Source organism: Ovis canadensis, chromosome 3 (genome assembly GCF_042477335.2).
Source record: "Ovis canadensis isolate MfBH-ARS-UI-01 breed Bighorn chromosome 3, ARS-UI_OviCan_v2, whole genome shotgun sequence".
NCBI lineage: Eukaryota > Metazoa > Chordata > Mammalia > Artiodactyla > Bovidae > Ovis > Ovis canadensis.
In genome coordinates this window covers 217,840,358-217,861,478 of record NC_091247.1, presented here as the reverse complement: position 1 = coordinate 217,861,478, position 21,121 = coordinate 217,840,358, and the positions used below count along the sequence as shown (strand labels likewise).

Below are 21,121 nucleotides of genomic sequence, written 5' to 3'. Positions count from 1 at the left end.
TAAGTTGAATAAAAATCTCTGCAACATCTGCTGATGTCCCAGTCACCACACCCCCTGTCCCTTCCCCACCCCCACCCCCAGCACTGACCCAGCCCCCTGGAGGCCGGACCTCAGGGCCAGGTGCAGGCATTGGGGTGACAGATTCTGGCTCTTGAAGTGGCTCGGATCCTGCCATCTTCACTCGAGTAATAAAGAACGCCCCATTGGCCTACATCCGCACCTGTTCCTCATCTCCTGGAACCTGGAGGCATAGAAGGGTGTGGCCAGGTCCAGAGGCCCCCTAACTAGCACCCACCCTTCTTTCTGACCTGCGCCCAGACGTCACTTCTCAGGGAAGCCTCCTCTGACCCCTGGGATTGGCTGCAGCCTTGGTCACAGGCTGCCAAGCAGCCTTAACTTCCCCTTCACTAAAGCCTGCGGCAGTGCAGAATGCCCCCTGCTGGACCGTGAGTCCCACGGGGCTGCGGCTACGCTGGACTGGGCTGCTGCCTGGCTCACCCCTGGGACTCAGAGATGTGAACCTGAGGGGGGCAGACTGAGTAGCGGGAGATTCGGGGAGAACTAGGTCAATCCCTTTCCTTTCCCGTCCCAAGCCCTTGGCCCTCAGCCAAGTCAGGTGTTCCTAGAGAAATCCAGCCCCAGGTTGTTCTACCAAGAGCCTGGTCAGTCCCCAGTAAACTCCACCTTCTGAGAAGCGACGGTTCCCCTCTGGTGAGTTATCCAAGGTCACCCGGAGCCAGCAAGGTCAGAAATAAGACTCAGATTAGTGCCCCCAAGATGGTCCTTTTCTTAAATAAATAAAGAGGAGGAACTGGGCCGGACATTGATTCTCTAAGATTTCTCTAAGAATGTTCATCAAATGCGGACTGAGAATGCCTACTGATTCTGTATGCAACCTGCGGAGATACTTGTGTCATGAGCCCTTCAGGACAAGGTATTTCTTAAAAAGGAACAGGAAAACACAAGAAGCACCATCTGGGTTCATGGTTAACACTGCAGAGATGAGCTGAATTCAACTCTGGATTGCGACTCTCCTGAGCCGGCTTAAAACAGTGGGGTGGGAGCCGGGATCAGCTTGCTGTGTAGCCTCTCGGCGGAGGGCAAAGCACAGCGGAAAAAGCTGCAGAGAACACAAGCGTCGTTGGCATATCCTGTATGTTCCCTTCTCACGAGGAGCCATTAAAAATAAATAAAACCAGTGCTAATTTCATAGATCCACAGCCACACAGGGAGAAGGTTCAAATAAAAGCCAAACTCTTAGCCTGCAGGGCTGAGGAACGAAAGCCAGGCAATTAGAGCTGAGAAAACGCTTTACATAATCTTGCAGCAGGAGGCCAAGCTGAGTCACATTCAGGAAGGAGCCCTCACTCAGGTGTTAGGAAGAAGCAAAATGGATGGAACACAGGACGGCAGGGGTTGGGGAAAGGCGGGACACACCAAACCAACTCCCCAGCCAGCTCCCAGCCTAGAGTCTGGGAATGACACTCCCTGAGGAATAGTGGGGGTTGGTGATGAGCTGTGAACTTCTTTCCCAGACATTTGGGACTCACCTCTCCCATGGACATCATTCTCGATGACCAGGCAGCCCACGAGAGCCGTGCACCTCGTATTTCTTTGAAATGTTTCTCTTTTCCATCAGCAGTGCCCAAGCATCATGATCCAGTGATCCGCAGGAAGTGAAGCAGGATGGCTTCTTTCACCAAACCTTTCCCTGCATTCAGGGCAAAGGGGTAAAATGAAGCAAAGTCACGTTGCTGAAGCTTCTGATCAAAAATAATTTTTGACAAGGCTTCTGTTTTTCCTTTTCCTTGCTATCTTTTCATTACCGTCCCTTTTTCACTTTACGAGTACAGGGATGTATACTTTCATCTAGAAATGGACTATTTTGTGCAAAATACAATGTTTATTGAAAAATAAATAAAACATTCTTCCCCCAGAGGCCAGAGGGCAGTCTGGGATGGAAGGGTGACCAGAAACACTCACTATAAGATGGTTTTTAGCACTGTTCTTGGCAATCTGTGTGTGTGTGTGTGTGTGTGTGTGTATGTGTGCGCACGTACACATACGCGTGTAGTCAATCAGTTGTGTCCAACTCTTTGCAACTCCATGGACTGTAGCCCACCAGGCTCCTCTGTCCATGGGATTCTCCAGGCAAGAATACTGGAGTGGGTTGCCATGCCCTCCTCCAGGGGCTCTTCCAAACCCAAGGATCAAACCCAGGTCCCTTGTGTCTCCTGCTGTTCCACTGGGGCAACCTGGGAGGTGACATCAAATACCTGGATGGCTTAGACACACTCCTGTAAAGATATCACCTTTCTACATCATCCATCAAAGCTCAGCAGAATTTTCATCATCATGAGTCCCAATAAATGTACAATTTAGACAGACAGGGACCTAGCTTCAGCAAACGGGAAACCTGGCTTGTTTCCATGGGTAGGTAGTCTTAGTCATTCTGTTTTGCCTTTCTACCACTCTACAATTAAGGGATCTTTTAACACCTCCTTTTTTGACCAACATAAGCCGAAAGATTAAGTGAAGTGTCTAACTCGCTTCAAAAAGACATACCTGGGAGAGGCTGGAGGCCGGTGGACTCAGGAAGCTCACTCTTTGGGTGAGGGCAGACAGCCTCCTGGATTCTCCTCTGGGCCAGGAGCCAGCGAGAGTGAAGGTGCCAGGCCCTGGTTTGTTTCAGAATTTTCAATTGCATGGAGTAAATGTTTTCCACCACAGGTTATATGTTTAGCTGTTGCTTGTGATGATTCAAACTGAGAACAACAGATTTCCCACACCTGCAAGTGGGTTACGTAAGAGTTACAGGAAACAAACACCTCAAGAGTCCATTAACTCTGAGCTGAGAACTGAGGTTTAAATAATGCAAGGTGGAAATGAGACACAGACATCGCAGGAAGAAATATATAACATATGCAGCCCTCCATGACCCGCTACAGGGAGCGTTGATTACTCCATGTAGAAAGAGTGTATTTGTGAGTCCAGAGCGGCTCCCAGGTCTGACCATCCTCACAGGAACAGTCTAGAAATAAAAGCAACACTGATACAAAACCTTCTTCTTTGTTAGCACAAGATCTAGGAGATTGTTTCTTATCAACACATATTTTTTTTTTACCCTGAAGCTTACATTACCAAAGTGATAAAAGAAAAGTTACTATCAGCTGCAGTTTATTCAGGGCAGAATTTTAAAAATCACTTATTCATGAATCTGGAATGGATTCCCTCTCCTCCAACCCCTACACGCATGATGACAAGAGGAAAAGATGGCAAACAATGGTGTCCAGTCTTATTACACAGTGAGGATACGATTCTCAAGTCAGTCTACTGATCACAACAAAGAGGACACTACCATCAATGAACTCAACACGACCACGTTTAAGAAGTTCATCAAAATCGGGTCTTTCTTATGAAAGAGGATTTGGAGTACAACCTCAGACAAGAATCACAGCACAGTTCTCTCTTACAATGTCTATTTCACCGCACTCTGCCTACAGAGAGGAGCTAGCTAGTCAAGTTCAGAGTTCACTGGGGGGGTTGCCTTGCAAGTTTCAACCTCAGGCTCTTAGTCTCCTGGAGGTCAGATCAGCTAATATCCAGATGTGTGTGTGTGTGATCAGCTAATGTCCAGATGTGTGTGTGTGTGTGTGATCAGCTAATGTCCAGATGTGTGTGTGTGTGTGTGATCAGCTAATGTCCAGAAGTGTGTGTGTGTCAGAGATCAGCTACTGTCCAGAAGTTTGTGTGTGTGTGTCAGAGATCGGCTAATGTCCAGAAGTGTGTGTGTGAGATCAGCTAATGTCCAGGTGTGTGTGTGTGTGTGTGTGTGTGTGTGTGTGTGTGAGAGAGATCAGCTAATGTCCAGAAGAGTGTGAGTGTGTGTGTGTGTGTGTGTGAGAGAGAGATCAGCTAATGTCCAGAAGTGTGTGTGTGTGTGTGTGTGTGTGTGCACGTGCACGCACGTACTCAGTCACTCAGTCCTGACTCTTTGTGACCCCATGGACTGCAGCCCACCAGGCTCCTTTGTCCATGGGATTTTCCAGGCAAGAATACTGGAGTGGGTTGCCATTTCCTTCTCCAGGGGATCTTTCCAACCCAGGGATCAAAACCATGTCTCTGGAGTTTCCTGCCAATGAAAGTGAAAGTCACTCAGTCGTGTCCAACTCTTTGCAACCCCACAAACTATACAGTCCATGGACTTCTCCAGGCCAGAATACTGGAGTGGGTAGCCTTTCCCTTCTCCAGGGGATCTTCCCAACCCAGGAATCAAACTCAGGTCTCCTGCATTGCAGGCGCATTCTTTACCAGCTGAGCCACAAGGGAAGCCCAAGAATACTGGAGTGGGTAGCCTATGCCATCTCCTGCAGATCCTCCTGACCCAGAAATCTAACCAGGGTCTCCTGCATTGCAGGCAGATTCTTTACCAACTGAGATAAAATCTGCCACAGTTATTCCATTCAAGCATTGGGGAGGCCATCGAATTAAACTGGAAAAAAAATAGCTGTGCTGAACTGGGGACTGTCTGAACATCAGTTTGTATGTAAGTAACAAATAAGTAGAAGAAAAAGATTTTCAGCATCTGCCTTCCTGATGTCTTTGAGGTCGTTTTTGTGAGCAGGTCCGTAGCAGAGGTGAGCCACCTCCCACAAGGCAGCAGCCTGGTGACTTTCTCTCCTGTATTTCCATGGTGACTTCCACGTTTATAAAATGTGTCCTTTCTAAAAACACTAACAGCACTTCATCAAAACCAGCTGTTCCTCTGCACATCAGTCAGGAACTCTCGGCTGTCACTGGGCATCAGTGTCCTGGACACAGCTTCCTGTGCACCAGGCGTCAGTGCGTGACCTACTCTCGGAGCAGTCACATGCCCTCAGGGCTGCAGTGAGTCTGGGGGAGGTGGCAGCTGAAGAACCACCTCACCTAACCTGCTCCCTACGCCTTATTTGTATGATGTCTTTGCAGTTCAAGGGACAGAGTTGAGCGTCCCAGGTGTGGACACTTACTGGGTTTTTCTTGAGACGTTAAATTACCTTCACTGCCTTTCAGCCCAAATTGGGTGAAGGTAATGGAGATGGAATTTAGTAGCAAAGTGAGCTCGAGAAAGGTTTTCCAGGAACGATACCAGTATTCTGGGGATTTCTCTGGTAGTGCGGTTGTTAAGACCCTGCTCTTCTAAGGCAGGGGTGTGCGGCTTCAATCCCTAGTCAGGGAACTAAGATTCCACATGCCCTCGAAGTGCAGACAGAAAATAAATAAATAAATCAAGGAGATGGCAAAACTTAAAAAAAAAAGATACCAATGTTCTTTTTTTTTTTTCCAGGTATAACCACAGAAAATCAAGGCTGGAAAAACTCTTTAACAATCATATGACCAAATCCTCCACTGGACACCTGAACGCCTATGTAACATCTCTGCCAAGTTGCTGTCCTGTCTCTGCTAGAATAGCTTTAGGGGCAGGAAGTTCTTTCAACGTCAGTTATTCCTCCTTAAAATAGAACAGCCAGGCAGATGGAGCAGGTAAACAAACTTCACTGAGCACGATTATGAATTGTACCTAATTTTTCAAGACAGTGAACAGACTGTCTGCTGCTACTCAAAAGAACAAATCAGATTTGTTGCAAGCATCTCAGGCTTTCTGCAACGATTCAAAATGGGGAATTCAGAAGTGTGGGTTTTATAAATCACTGCTGAATAGCTGTGCATTTGGTGGGGGGGAGGATCGGATTAAAAATCTCTTAGAAGTAATTTTGTAAGGCCCCGAAACAAAGGGAATGTACACGCTTGGTGCTGGAGAAGACTCTTGAGAGTCCCTTGGACTGCAAGGAGATCAAGTCAATCAATCCTAACGGAAATCGACCCTGAATATTCATTGGAAGGACTGATGCTGAAGCTCCAATACTTTGGACACCTGATGTGAAGAGCCAATTCATTGGAAAAGACCCTCATGCTGAGAGAGATTGAGGGCAGAAGGGGGAAACAGAGAATGAGATGGCTGGATGGCATCACTGACTCAATGGACAGGAGTTTGAGCAAATTCTGGGAGACAGTGAAGGACAGGGCTGCAGTTCATGGGGTCGCAAAGAGTTGGACACAACTGAGTGACTGAACAAGAACATGTTGTAAAAAAAATTTCCTTTTGAAGATGCAATAAGTACCTTGTGCAGTGAGTCTGGGTGTAAGAATTGGGGAGCTCTAGGGGATGAGGTGCCTGCTGATTGCAGTCAGTTGGGCTGCAGGAGGCAGAAGAGGTGAGCAAGGCCACTTACACCCCGCGGGAACTCTTTGGCTGTCCCAAAGGCATCAGGAGAGGGTACCCTGTCTTGACCCTCTCCTTCTGGCCTGCTTGGCAGCACTGCCAGTGACTCTTTTGTGTCTGATTTCTCTCAAGTTACTCAGGCTGCTTCAAGGTTTAAAACTGCCTCCCATCCTCCCAAAGACTAACAAAGCAACACGCAGATCAGTGGATGACCATTTCAGAATTTGTTTACAAAGGCTCAGTTCCTCTGAAGGGACACTTTTTATGTCTACATTTTTATTTTTTGATCATATATAGGAATAAGTCTACTTGAACTGAAAACATTCATCCTAAAGACACACATGGAAACTTTAAAGATGGAGTGACTCAGACCATTCCATTTTGAACACCGCCTCTAAACAGCAGTGGTATTGCGCTTTAACAAACGTCAGTGACAAACGGAAACAGAACAACCAACCAACCATGAAGTCAGCGTGTCTTTTTACAGAGAGGCCTCTTTCTGCTTCAAAAGGATCAGAGCATTAACACTGAGTGGCTAGATGATCGGTGAGCAGACCTCCCTGCAAAAAAGAATATTGCTCCCTCAACCGTGGAGACCTGGATGTGAAATCAGTGAAAGTCTATCAGGTACTCGGGGTAGATCTGGTTGGCGTCGAACACCACAAAAACCCTGGGATTCCAGGTGTCATCCACGCAGCTGTCATACAAGTTTACATAGCTGCCGTCTTTGGAGGGAGGGCGCATATATTTGGAGTCTCCATTTATGTAGTCTCCAATCAGCACTCGGGCGAGAAACATGGATTTGTGTGTTCTGAACAGATGCCGCTGTTGCAGGCTGACCCCGTGGATCTGGAATGTGTTTCCGTGCTTTACATCATCTTTGCAGAAGCGGCTGGAGTAAGCAGCGTCTCGAGCAAAATAGGTTCCTTAGACAAAAAGGGCCCCGGAGAGCCAAGGTTACTCCAAGGAATGTATGAAACACAAGCGAAAATACTGTGATGGCTAGGGGGACAGACACATGGAATCATATAGCCAAAACAGACGCGGAACTCCCTCAACTATAGGTGTTAAAGAAAAGAACAGAAATCTGTTTGTTGTGGACAGCTGCGTTGCAGGCGGCCACTGGGGTATGTGTGTTAGTACAGACCAGTCCCCACCACCATCCCCATCCCCATCTCCATCAAAAGGCAGCTACTAGACTTGTGTAGTGGTATTCAAAAAGAATATTACAGGGACTTCCCTGGCAGTTCAGTGGTTAAGAGTCCAAGCATCCAAGGCAAGGGTCCCAGGTTTTATCGCTGGTTGGGGAACTAAAATCCCACATGCCACGTGGTGTGGCCAAAAAAAAAAAAAAAATCTTATAAATAAATCCAGTGTGTAAGACAGACCCAAGTGGCTTCTGTAATTACAAGTGGCAGGCCTGCCTCGTAACCGCTGGGACCTCCCTCCCTCTTCTATTTCCTTCTACCCTCTCCCCACCTGCTACCCACCCATCTAAGCACCCATCACTGGGGAGCACAGGGAAACCGTGGGTCTGCACAGATGATTTCAAACCCCAAGAAATCCTGTTTCTGTCTTACAAGGTGACAGTTCAATAATATTTTTGGAGACAACAGAACTCCACATCCAGGAAAAGACTTCTGGAGAGAATGCAATGCAGCTCACACCCGAACGTTCCAGAAGGACAAGCCCACAGGTCCACGGGCTAAACAGGAATCTCCATGAAGCGTCTGACTCTTCCAAACTGGGAGGTCTAGGAAGCTGCCCTCAGTAAGGGAATACTTACCCCAAACACTTTTGGAAATGAATTGCAAAATCCCCTATTACCCAAATCCAGTGGGATTTATGTAACACCTTTCTGATCCTCTTACACAGTTAAATAAAGGGGATGGCCTTTTCAGCTGTTATTTTTTAAACTAATGCAGCCCCTCTTGCTGGAGGGAAGGTACAAAATAAGGACCAAGCAATGTCTGCATACATGCTAAGTTGCTTCAGTCGTGTCCGACTCTTTGCAACCCAGTGGACTGTAGCCCGCCAGGCTCCTCTGTCCATCGGATTCTTCAGGCAAGAATACTGGAGTGGGTAGCCATGCACTCCTCCAGGGGATCTTTCTGACCAGGGATCAAGCCTACGCCTCCTGCAATGCAGGCGGATTCTTTACCACTGAGCCACCAGGGAAGCCCAAGTCAAGGTCCACCTCTTAATGTTTATGTTTATGTTAATGTCAATGTTTCCCCTCCCCTCTCTCCTTAATGTGCTTGTCTAGTGAGCAGACTAAGGAACTCAGACTTCCACAACATTAGGGAAAAGGGGAGGATTTCCCCCATTACTCCTTAAAGCTCATCAACATTCCAACCTATCATTTTCTAAAAAAACAAACAAAAAATAGACCTATATACCATGTACACACTAACTGATTTACTTTTTAGTGTACTTGACATAAAACAGTTTGGTGTACAGACTTATCCATGGAAAGGACTTACATGTGGAAACTAAATGTCCTAATGCAAAAACAAGCAAATCTAGACATGATGCCCCATCTGAATGGCTGGGACTTGGGGGTGGCAGTGGGAGGTGGTTATCTGACCTCGGAGAGATGTGGAAAGTCTTCCTTCCATCTTGCACAAGCAGGAAGTGGCTTTTTGGCGGCTAGGAAACTCTGAGGGTGTGCCAGGAGCCTAGCATTTCACTTTTGCCTCTAACATTAACTTAATGCCTCTCAAGCCCCTGAATCATCATTAAACCTCTCTCAAAGAGAAGACTGTCTCCTAGCACTCCAACTAGGTTCGGATGAGTACCTTTTCCAAAGAGAGCGCCGTGGATGCCGTTGATTCTCCAGTCAAAGTTGTGAATGCAAATCGCCTCCACGAACTCACTGCTGGTGCCATGGAACAGCATTTGTTCATTAATCTGAGGCACGCCTCTTTTTTTCTTGAGCTGAGCCTTTTTTCTAAAAACACAATGCCCAGACACAAAACACACAGAAGTCTACTGTAAGTGGCATCACTGATTCTTCAGGAGTGAAGCGCAACAGGAAGGGTGAAACAGAACGCGGTAATTTAACATCTACCGTTAAGTGGACATACAACAGCTCTGGAAAAAAGATAATCTCAAATGCTCTTGGGACATCTAAATTGGTTCATCAGAAATTACTAGTTAACAGACAAGGGTAAAAATTATACCCAAAACTACACTATAAATCAACTATACTTCAATTAATACTTTAATTTTAAAAATTAAAAAAAAAAACACTACAGATCTCCCAGATGATGCCCCATCACAGTAAAATGACTGATTGCTTAAACCAGTCAAGCTTTGCCGATACCTAAAAATGACACTGAAAGTGAAAGTGAAGTCGCTCAGTCGTGTCTGACTCTTTGCGACCCCGTGGACTGTAGCCTACCAGGCTCCTCCCTCCATGGGATTCTCCAGGCAAGAATACTGGAGTGGGTTGCCACTGCCTTCTCCAGGGGATCTTCCCGACCCAGGGACTGAACCCGGGTCTCCTGCATTCCAGGCAGACGCTTTAACCTCTGAGCCACCAGGGGGACACTACAGACAATAAACAGCAGAGTTCACAGAGTCTTTAAATAGTGAAATTCCTGAGCAAGGACTGTGCCTTGATCATTTATCCCCAGAGTGCTACATGTTGGTTGAACTGCACTGAATTTTGAATCTTCGGGCTGGAAGGGACATAAAGCTATTCAGTTCAACCCTCTTCTCAGCGGACAAACCTCTTCCAAAACATACAAAGATATTCCACATAGGACTTACGGTAAAAGCAAAAAAACAAACATACTGAAAATGGCCTAAAATCCTCTCAAGAGAAAACACTGAACACATAATTACATATTTAGATATGAAAATTAAAATAATGAAATAGATGTACATGTATTAACACCGATAACTCTTTTACAGACAACATTATTTTTCAAAAGAACGATGCAGAAAGAGACCTATAACCCAAAATAATAATGTGTATTGTATACAAATGAAGGTAGTCAAGATTATCCAGCTGTGGATAAGAACAGCTGTCCCCAACCTTTCAGGCACCAGGACCGGTTTTGTGGAAGACGACCCTTCCACGGCCCAGGGCTGGGAGGATGGTTTGCGATGACTCAAGCGAATGGAATGTCTGCACTTTATCTCCATTATTATTGCACCAGCTCCACCTCAGGGGGCCAGGCATTAGATCGCAGAGGCTGGGGACCCCTGCTGTACAGGAAGTTGGCAGCTTACACAGCAGCTCTCCCTGGGGATGAGGAAGAGGCTGGGAAACCAGGTCAAAACACGTGGAGGAGAGCACGGGGTACTACTGGCGGTGAACACCGTTGAGCGTTTGTGCTTTGCCGTCTCTGAGGCTGCAGAAAGTCTCAGAGGCCAAGGAGCGGGGTTCCCAGTGGAAATGGTCTCACCTGCAGAAGAACTCCCACAAGTCTAGGTTTTGAATTCTCTGAATCCTTTTAATTCTGTTGCGGTCCATTGTTTTCCCAAAGAGACTAGCGACTTCATTGTATTCGTGTGTCTGACTGTGCAAAGGAATAAGCTGGAAAGAGAAGTTGGCAGCGTGTTACCGCGGTCCTTCCCCACCTCTCCTGCGGGCGGGCGGTTGACGCTGCTGCCCTCACCTGGTAGGGCAGCTCGGTGTTCACGTTCTCCCAGTGTGGCGGCATGGGGATGGCCTCGTTCTCACAGATGTAACTTGGGGCAGAAAAGACAAAACACCATGTTAGAAGCCAATTATAATCACTGTCAATGACTCAGACATTTTCTCCCAAGCTGAATTATCATCTGACAAAAGCAATAAAGTGTCATCTTTGGCTTCTTTATTTTAAAACACTTACTGAATACTGACTTGTGTGCAACTTTCTTAGGGGCTGTGTTGAGAAATCTGATGGGAAACTTCAAAAACGATATTATTTCGATCTTGTTTTCCTGAATTTGCCAGAGTTTCTTTTAAATGTAGGAGGACTTTAGGTGAAGAAAAGCAATTTCCGAGAAGAAAATCAACTTCTTGATTAAAATAAAACTCCTTTAACAGATTTAGTGTCTATTAAATACCACCCAGAACCCTCAGCTACATGTTCAATGTCCTTTAAGATCTATTATTAACTCAAATCTAAACCTTTCTCTCTTTATTGTCCACTAGGCCCCTGCATGGTCCTAATTAATTCACCCAAAGCAGAAGCTGGTAAAGTCATCTACCATGTTTGAGCCACTGGATGTGAACACAGAAAAAGATAATGACCTTGGGGAGCTTGATGGCAGAAGGCTGTAACTGATACATGGATCCTGTCTGGTGACTGGAGGTTGTGGAAGAAATGTATCAACTCCTACCCTGTCTTTAACTTATTTTTTATTTTTTTAACTCATTTTACCTTTGGGGACATCACACAATCATGATTTAAAGATGGGGACAAGAGTTTGCGCAAACTCGGGGAGACAGTGAAGGACAGGAAAGCCTGGAGTGCTGCAGTCCATGGTGTCGCAAAGGGTCGGACACGACTCAGCGACTGAACTACAAAGCTGTGAGAAAGTGAATGGCAGATGGTTTCCCTCCCTCTCCAGTCCCTGATCTAGTTCTCACCTCTTGCCTCCACGCCGAGCAATCACTGCTTTTAGTCTTTTGGGTATTCTAGAACTTTAGGTTAACACAAACCTATGGGGTCTTTTTGTTTGTTTTGCACACAGGAATGACAGCATATTCCTGTGTCTTTTGTAGCTGCTCTATTTTTTTCACTGTGTTCTCAGAGACCCTTCTGTATCACGGAGAGAACTCCCTAGCACACAGCCTGGCACAGGGCAGACACTCTGGACACTGGAGGATGAAGGCGTGCATTCTACTGGGCTGATGCAGAGTACCCCAGTGCATGGACACATCCCCTCCTATTGATCACAAATTCCCTATGGATGACATTTAGCTGTTTTTCAACTCTCTGCTGCCATTAAAGATGCTACAGAGAACAAGTCTGTCCACTTGTCATTGTACGTGGCCACTTGTCAAATTTTAAGATAAAATTTTTGGAATGGCATTTCTGGGTTAAAGAATATATTTATTCCTGACTTTAACAGAAACTTCCCAGAGGCCCTCCTCGAAGGCTACAGTCATTGACATTCCCAGCAGAAATGTAGAGAACGCCTACTTGTCCACAACCTCTCCAAAGAGGCGCGTTATCAGACTCTGGAATTTCTGTCAATCTGATAATAAGAAATAACCTGGTATAATTTGTATTTCTCTTTTTTATAAGTGAGGCTGCATGAACTGCACAAATTCTTTTCTTATTCTTCTAAAGGGCTATTGGTTTTCTACTTAGAGACTCTTCAAAGTACTTTAGATACTACAGAGATTGTGATACCACATAACAATACCTTTCCCAGGTTTTCTTTGTTTTGGGGGTTTTTTTTTTTGCTTGTGCCTGAAGTATCTTTTTGGCTTTCCAGGTGGCTCAGTGTCAAAGTATCTGCCTGCAATGCAGGAGGCCTGGGTTCTATTCCTGGGTTGGGAAGATCCCCTGGAGAAGGAAATGGCAACCCACTGCAATATTTTGCCTAGAGAATCCCATGGACAGAGGAGCCTGGCAGGTTACAGTCCATGGGACTGCAAACAGTCAGGGATGACTTGGCAACTAAGCAGCAACAGAAGTATCTTTCAGCTATGTAAAACGTTTTTGTTTGCTTATTTGTTCAATATTTGCAGCCTTGGTTAATTGCAAATTTCTGGCCAACAGGAAATGTGCTATTCACTTTGCTTGCCATAAGCGGTCGACGTATTCCTGCAATAAATAAGCATTTCTGTATCAACACCTCCTTGTCGTCATTGCTCGTCTGTATCCTGCCTAACCATTCTTCCTTTTATTATCCTGCGTCTTAGACTCCATTCTGGTTATTTCTCTCCCTTTCCTGTCTTTCTGCTATGGATTCTATGGTCCGCGAGAGAACAAAGTGCCTTGCATTACAGGCCTCTCCCCACAAAAGGACACCAGATAGCGACATACAATTACTATAACATCTTCCATTATTATGTCTCATTTTTCTCTCAGATTACATACCCTTTGAAGATAAGCAATTCCTTTCTTAAATTCCTTGTACTTAAGAATGAGGATATGATGTAGCTGGTAAGGAAGTAAAGTTCTCTCCCTTCCTAGAGCATTCATTATACAAGTACTTGTATAACTTATAAATCATGATCCTAAAATAGATGCCAAAAGTCCCAAGAAGCAAACTGATAGAAACTTCAAAAACTTTTTTCTTTAATCCTTTCAAAACATCTCCTTGGAAGAAGCAAATGGGCATCTCCTACAATTCACATGCTATTAAACAGCATTTTTTGCTTCATTTTAAATTCTTTGAACAACAGGAATCTCAATATTTGACTGAGGGATCATTCCCAATAATAGGAGACACACCCTAAAGTTTCTCCCTTCAACTTTATTCATGTGAATAACACCTGTCTATTCTCCTGTTTCTCCTGTGGCATTTATAGCAGGGCTTCCCTGGTGGCTCAGTGGTAAAGAATCCGCCTGCCAAGGCAGGAGATGCGGGTTCGATCCCTGGGTCGGGAAGATCCCCTGGAAGAGGTAATGGCACCCCACTGCAGTATTCTTGCCTGGAGAATCCCCATGGACAGAAAAGCCTGGTGGGGCTGCAACCCATGGGGTCGCAGAGTGGGACATGACTTGTGACTAAACAACAACAAGGCATTTATAGCTTTTCAGGATACGGACAGCAGGCAGCTGGGCCATCATCCCACGCACTCCTGTCTTCCCAGGCTCCCTTCAGTCACTGCACATCTGAAATTACCTCCAGGAGTGGCCCAATGGGGTTCAGTGGAGGTGAAGACAAAGTGGGTAATTACTTAGGACTGACAACCCAAATAATTGGATGGTTCCAGGAGAATCTTTCCAAGCTAATTTGAACTTACCTTGGTAGATTATTTTAAGGATTTATAGTAGAGACCATCAGGCATTCTTTAAACTACCATTCAAACTGCTCTAAAGAATTGAAAAATACATCTATCTAAGGGAAATGAAAAGGACAACAGGAAAGGAAACGCCAGTCGAAAATAACAGTACAACTCGTGCATCAACAAACGTGAAATTCAATAAAGATTAATATTAAGATCATTAAATAACCCACCAAAACAGTTTCCGTCTACTTATTCCTCTGCCAAACGTTAAAGAAGAGGAGAGAGAGAGAGAGCCCACTCTCTCTGCACCCCGTTTCCCCCACAATACCTGAAAGCACTGATGGAAAAGGGGGCTCTTTTTATTAAGCGCTGCTTCCCCGTGGTGAGGTTCATCTGCTTCATTTCTGTGCACAGAGACAAAGAGGTGAGTCACGGGAACACACCAGGCGATGCAATGTCACGAAGCTCTGCAGCCGCACAACGGGACGGTCAAGGACCACGGGGCTTCAGGAGCAGCTGCCAGCACCAGCGTTATCAGGGATACCTGACCACACGTCTGGTTATCAGCGTCCCTGCTTGATCTAAGCTCACACAGGAGGAAGCCAGCCTCACACACGGCTCAGTATGTAGGGTCTATTCCTTTTCGTACCACACTTGAGTTAAACACGTGAACACAGAGGGGTTCTCAACTTTGGAAAATTAAAAAGTACTAGGACGAGAAAGAAAGTATTGCATCTTCTGACCGGCTTCTTAAATGTTTACTCTGATTGTTTCAAAAATGTTGGAAATAACAACAACAAAAAAGATACATTACCAGGATAAAACTTGCACAACTCACAGTTTCAAAAATTTGTACATCTCTTGCCTTCTCTTTAAATTGTACACCTAAACCAAAAAAATAGAAAACCTAGCTAGACTCAATACAGACTCACACGAGAGAGGCTAGTGCTAAGAGGCTAATGAACTGACTGACGTGTCACTTTCTTCTTTCCTCTCTTTCTCAGCCATGGCAGTATCTGCCAGGTCCACCTCATCATCCCCACTGAGGTAGGTGCTAAGTCTTATCAAGGGAATTTCTGGTCAATTTACCACCTTGTCTAAGTGGATGTCATTCCACTCCAAGATGAGGTGGTTCACCCAGCCGGGCTGATGCTGTGAGAAGTGTGCTCACCCCTCCTGTACTCCTAAGCTCTGTACACGCTGGCGCAACCACCATGCGGTGAGAAAGCAAGGTCGTCCCAGCACACGGAGGTAAGCCTGTGATGCCTTCATCTTATACCAGCTTGAGTTTACTTCTCACCAGTTTTTTTATAAAGAGAAGTTGAGCTGGCTTGTGACAAAATGATGGGGGCTAATTTTGCCAGTGTACATGGGAAATGCTAATACCTACACTTTCGTAACAGTGTCATTATATAGAGGGGTGGGAGCTGGTGTTTATGTGACTCCTGTTTTTTGATAGACTCTTTTAAAATAAACTGCACTGTCCAAGAGAAATGTTCCCCCAAATACAGTTCACTAGGAAGTATTCTTTCAAAGACACGTGGCTTGTTGGACCACCAAACGCTTTGACGAGTCCTGCCCTCCACGAGAAGCTTGAGGCCTGCACGTTGCGATGTCTCAGTGAGGCTTCAACACTGACAGGTGTGCGTCAGCCTCACGTGTCCATCAGCACCTTCTGTCCAAGACAAGCGTCGGCCCTTAAAGGCAGCCAATTTGCCTAATGTCGTAAAAAATGTTATGCTTAGTCAGCACTGCTGCTGCTGCTGCTGCTAAGTCACTTCAGTCGTGTCCGACTCTGTGCGACCCCATAGATGGCAGCCCACCAGGCTCCCCTGTCCCTGGGATTCTCTAGGCAAGAACACTGGAGTGGGTTGCCATTTCCTTCTCCAATGCATGAAAGTGAAAAGTGAAAGTGAAGTCACTCAGTCGTGTCCAACTCCTAGCGACCCCGTGGACTGCAGCCCACCAGGCTCCTCCGTCCATGGGATCTGCCAGGCAAGAGTACTGGAGTGGGGTGCCATTGCCTTCTCCGTAGTCAGCACTAACTCTTGATTAAAAACAAATGAACAACTCTGGGGGCACAGGAGTCATTGGAAACTTGGCTACATCAATGTCTTAGTGGACAATTTAACCCCCTTCAGGCATGAAGGCATGTCTGGGCCTTGGCTCCTCCAAGGGAGTCTCCTGGGTTTCACCAGCCCCCCACCCCCCACCACAGCCAGCACTCGCTGTTACAAGGTTTCTGATTCTACTCTCAGTAACCAGGAAAGAACACCTGACCTGGATCACAGAGTTGTGTGGCAGCGCAAAGGCACTTTTGTTATGAAAGCCGCCCTCCCTCCAGGTCCTGTTTGCCTCTGAGCAGTAAACAGCTGAGGCTGGCAACTGGAGACGGCAGTGTGAATGCAAGAGGTTTGTCATGGGGTCCCTAAAAGCATGCCCTTGGATTTCATCACAGATGAATGTTCATCCCGGACTAATTTCATCACAGATGAAATCCAAGTGGGGCTGATTTTCAAATTAGCTGGCTAACCCATGAGAGAGCCAGAAATCAGGAAGTGGCTGAAGGCAATGTCCACTGAAGAGTGGTTTTCTAGGAAAGATACCAAGAGATGGGTCATTTGGCTGAACTTTGGTCTTAAAGCTAGAATCGGCTACCTAGGACTTTGTCACGTAACTGCTCCGGTTGATCCTGAAATCGCCTGATGGCTCCTACCTATTTCAAGAGACTGAAAGGATGAGGAGCAAAACAATGGCTTAGAGGTGTTTTGTGTTCCTTAGGTGAGAAGCGTTATATGAACTCAAGATATACGAAACTCTCCATATACATCAGTATCTATAAGCATATGAACACACCTTTGTAACAGGCAAATCCAAAAGATTTTAAATGTTGAATTTTTGTAGAGGCATCTTTATGTGTTACAAAAAGAATTTACTTCGCTGTTTGCAAATATTAATATATCAACTAATCCTGATCTGCAGAACTGTAGACTTCAGCATATCAACACACTAAGAACACACAACTATTAGGGAAAGAAAACATACCTGCAAAGTCTATCCTGTAGCTGAATTTGGAAGTGGTAAAAGAAATGGAGCCACAAGGGTTTGCTTTGAAGCTGTTTTCGATATCTTCACTGCTAACTGAACACTGAATGTTGGTATCCGGCTTTAAGACAAACCAGAAAGTTCATTTACCAGCTGTTCACAGAAACGGCTTGGCCACAGAGGCAGGTGCTGGGGGACAAGACAGAGAATGGAGGGACAGAGGAAACTTGCTGACCTGTCCTAGTCACCAACACATGGGGAGATCGGCTAAGACAACATGTGGGCAATGGCTTAAGGATTTTCAGCACACACCAAAAAAAAAAACTCTAACAACTGGTTATAAGGCCTTTTTCCAAAGTATTGCAATGTTTTCAGATTATTGCCAAAATGACACACCTTAAGTGGCTCAAATCTTTTAAGTAGCCTCATAAGTGAAAAAAGAAAAAAGACCACAAACTTTTGAGTGTGGGCTCGCGTCTCAGCTTAACTGTTAATTAACTTAACTTTCCTGAGTTTCCCAGTCTTCGGCTGTTAAGAGAGTGTTAGCATCTGCTTTCAGGCTGCCATGAGGCTGAAGGAGAACACACATCTACACCCTCTGACCTGACAATGGGAGCTCAGAGGCGCTTCGTGCAGGCTTGGTCTCTTCCCTGACCGTCTGTCCACCAAACCAGGCCTGGCCTTGTGCACCCATGCCCAGAAGACACACCCTGCAGACACACTCACCCCGAAGACACGCTCACCCTCTGGACACACAGGAAACACACACCATACCTTCTAAGAAAACACTGTGAAAACCTGGGGAAGGGGAGAGGAGCCAGAAGAGCCTGATTTTTCCTTTAGTTCTGCTCTCTGACTTCTCTAAGGTTTGGTTTCTGGCAGGTGCAGCTTCTACTGATTTTTCACGTGGGCAGGACGATGCTCCATGCGTTTCACCCCCGCCGCCCCACCCAGAGGGGCGCTACCTGAAACACGTGCCACTTGCCGCACTCTGCCAAGTAGAACCAGCCCCACTGCGTGTCTGACGTGTCCATCTCATCCACCTCGCTGTCTGCCGTCTTGGGTAAGAATTCTTCTGCTTTGTGAAACATCTCCTGAAGAGCCGGAAAGAGAGAGAAGAGATCATTCTCTGAGTAACCAGTGCACTGTTTACATATCACTTTTCTTTTTTATTTTTACTTATTTACTTAATATATTTACTTGGCTGCAAGTCCAGGGGGCGCTAGTGGTAAAGAATCCACCTGCCAATGCAGGAGACTTAAGAAACACAAGTTTGATCCCTGGGTCGGGAAGATTCCCTGGAGGAGGAAATGGCAATCCACTCCAGTATTCCTGCCTGGAGAACCCCATGGACAGAGGAGCCTAGCGGGCCATGGTCCATAGCATCACCAAGGGTGGGACACGACTGAAGTGACTTAGCAGCCACACCACATCTTGGTTGTGGCACGTGGGATCCCATTCCCTAGCCAAGGATTGAACATCAGCCCCCCTGCATTGGGAACACTCAGTCTGAGCCACTGGACACCAGGAAGCTTCTACACATCCTCTTTCTTCTCACAAAGAGCTGCGTGTCAACTGTGATGCTGACAGACAGCACACTGGCTCGCATGCTGGCTCTGAAGATAGACATCTAAAATGATGAATACCACATCTGCATAGTGGACACGGAACATAAATCTCCAGTTTTTAGCAGCAACTGCTGGAGAAACAGTTTGGAGGTTTTGGATTAACTGCTTATAAGAGAAGTTCCTAGAGTGGGCTGTTTAGAAAAAAAAAAAAGGAAAGCTTCCGTTTGCATGTGCTCAGTCTCTAAGTCAGATCTGACTTTTTTGCGACCCTAGGACTGGAGCCCACCAGGCTCCTCTGTTATTTCCCAGGCAACAATACTGGAGCAGGTTGCTGTTTCCTTCTCCAGGGAATCTTCCCAACCAAGGGGTCAACCCCGAATCTCTCACGTCTTCCACACTGGCAGGCAGGTTCTTTACCACTGCACCACCTGGGAAGCCTCAATTCAGTCTGGGATTATGAAGTAAACCACAAATTTTAATTTTACATTAAAACTGTCCATGGTCTGTTAAAAAATCGTGGCATTTAAAAAAACTACTATCAGTGCTTAACAAATAAGACAATCAGACACTTGGGTGGATGTTTCGATGTCCATGCAACCACTTAAGTAAGCTGTATCAGCACCTAGAGGCACTCCAGCTTCTCAGTTTAGCGCTGAGAAATGTGTCTTATCCTACATTCATGTATTTGGCTAAAGGATCCACACTACCACAACTAGTTAAGACCAAATACTGACACATTTGATTTTTGTTTTAAACATTTGTATTTCGGGAACTCCCTGGCGGTCCAGTGGCTGAGACTGGAGTTTTCACTGCCAGTGCCCGATTTAATCCCTGGCTAGGGAACTAAGATCCTGTAAGCTGTATGGCGTATCTTTTTAAAAAGCAATTAATTAAGTATTCATATTTCGTTTAGTGGCATGGAAAGATGTTTATAATATATAGTATTGAGAGTACAAAGAAGGCTATAATAAATGCAAACAGTATGATCCAATTCTAATAAAAATATACATCTATCTTTACCCACATGAATGCGTATACGTCTATATATGCACATGTATATGCATATACATGGAAAAGTCCAAATGGATATACATTTAACATGGCTTTTTCCCTGAATGTTAGGATAATAATAGTAATATAATAGTAACCCTTATATGACTCTTCAGTTCAGTTCAGTCACTCAGTCATGTCCGACTCTTTGCAACCCCATTGACTGCAGCATGCCAGGCCTCCCTCTCCAACACCAACTCCCAGAGTTTACCCAAACTCATGTCCGTCGAGTCAGTGATGCCATCCAACCATCTCATCCTCTGTCATCCCCTTTTCTTCCTGCCCTCTATCTTTCCAAGCATCAGTCTTTTCAAATGAGTCAGCTCTTTGCACCAGGTGGCCAAAGTGTTGTGAGTTTCAGCTTCAATATCAGTCCTCCCAATGAACACCCAGGGCTGATCTCCTTTAGGATGGACTCTTACTAGGTGCCAAATGATGCCCCAGCACTGCACAAGCAATACTCACAACAGCCCTGTAACACAGGCACTATTATTACCCCACATTTATAAATGAGAAGGTCACAACAGGGAAGCCAGGGTTCAAATCCAGGCAGTACAGACCTAGGGTCTGTGCACTTCCACACCATAGAACACTGCTTTGTATTTCCTTATCAACAACTTTATAATCTTGTCTGTATCATGTACATGTTATTATTTTTGAAAGTTTTAAACATTTTTGGGTGGAGAATGTGATGAAGAGGAGGTCACCAGAAAAGAGGGAAAGAGGTGAGTCATGAAGATTCAACTTTACCTAGAATGTAGCTTTCTGTCCTCATTCTCTAAGGGTTTTTAAATTACTAAATTTGCACAGCTAATATATGAAAATATTCTCCTTGCAAAAAAAAGCAAAACATTCAAGATAAAGACTTCGACCGTCACTTCCCTTCCTGGTAGCTCTCAGCTTCTTTCTCCACGGTTAATCAATACTATTTCACTTAACTGTGTATCATTCAGACTTTGCTGTGTGTGTGCATGTATGTGTGTGTGTTTCATGATACACACACACACAAAGTTAAATGGTTACTGGTGATTTGTCAAAACTTTAATTTCCTGTCTCTCTGATTTTTTTTTTTTTTTTTTTTTGGCAAAGAATATGTACTACTTGGGTAATTTGGAAAATACTTGTTTTAAATTTCATTCTTTAAAGTATCCAGAAGTGGTGTCACCTGGGATAAGCTTCTATGCCCTTGTTGAGACCACGGTTTCCTTCTCACAAACCTGAGATAGGAAGATCCTTCTTCCTGGGCTGCTGGGAGACATGATGCCCAGTCCTACAGAGTACCAAGCACAG

General features: G+C 45.4%; 1 protein-coding gene across 13 annotated transcripts in view; it reads right to left on the bottom strand.

Moving 5' to 3' along the window:
* Positions 1-3,160: 3,160 nt before the first annotated feature.
* Positions 3,161-21,121, bottom strand: part of PARP11 (poly(ADP-ribose) polymerase family member 11) — a 38,469-nt gene continuing 20,508 nt past the window's right edge. For 3 of the 13 annotated variants that reach the window (XM_069581483.1, XM_069581487.1, XM_069581489.1), the window contains 7 exons: positions 17,988-18,307; positions 17,214-17,334; positions 14,497-14,572; positions 10,891-10,963; positions 10,678-10,808; positions 9,061-9,212; positions 3,161-7,188 (listed from right to left, as the gene is read on the bottom strand). In XM_069581483.1, coding sequence (XP_069437584.1) covers positions 6,872-7,188; positions 9,061-9,212; positions 10,678-10,808; positions 10,891-10,963; positions 14,497-14,570 — 747 coding nt within the window. In that variant the 5' untranslated portion in view covers positions 14,571-14,572; positions 17,214-17,334; positions 17,988-18,307 and the 3' untranslated portion in view covers positions 3,161-6,871. Of the gene's footprint in view, positions 7,189-9,060; positions 9,213-10,677; positions 10,809-10,890; positions 10,964-14,496; positions 14,573-17,213; positions 17,403-17,987; positions 18,308-21,121 lie in introns of all 13 variants that reach the window. The other 10 variants (XM_069581481.1, XM_069581485.1, XM_069581488.1 and 7 more) reach the window with 4 other exon arrangements.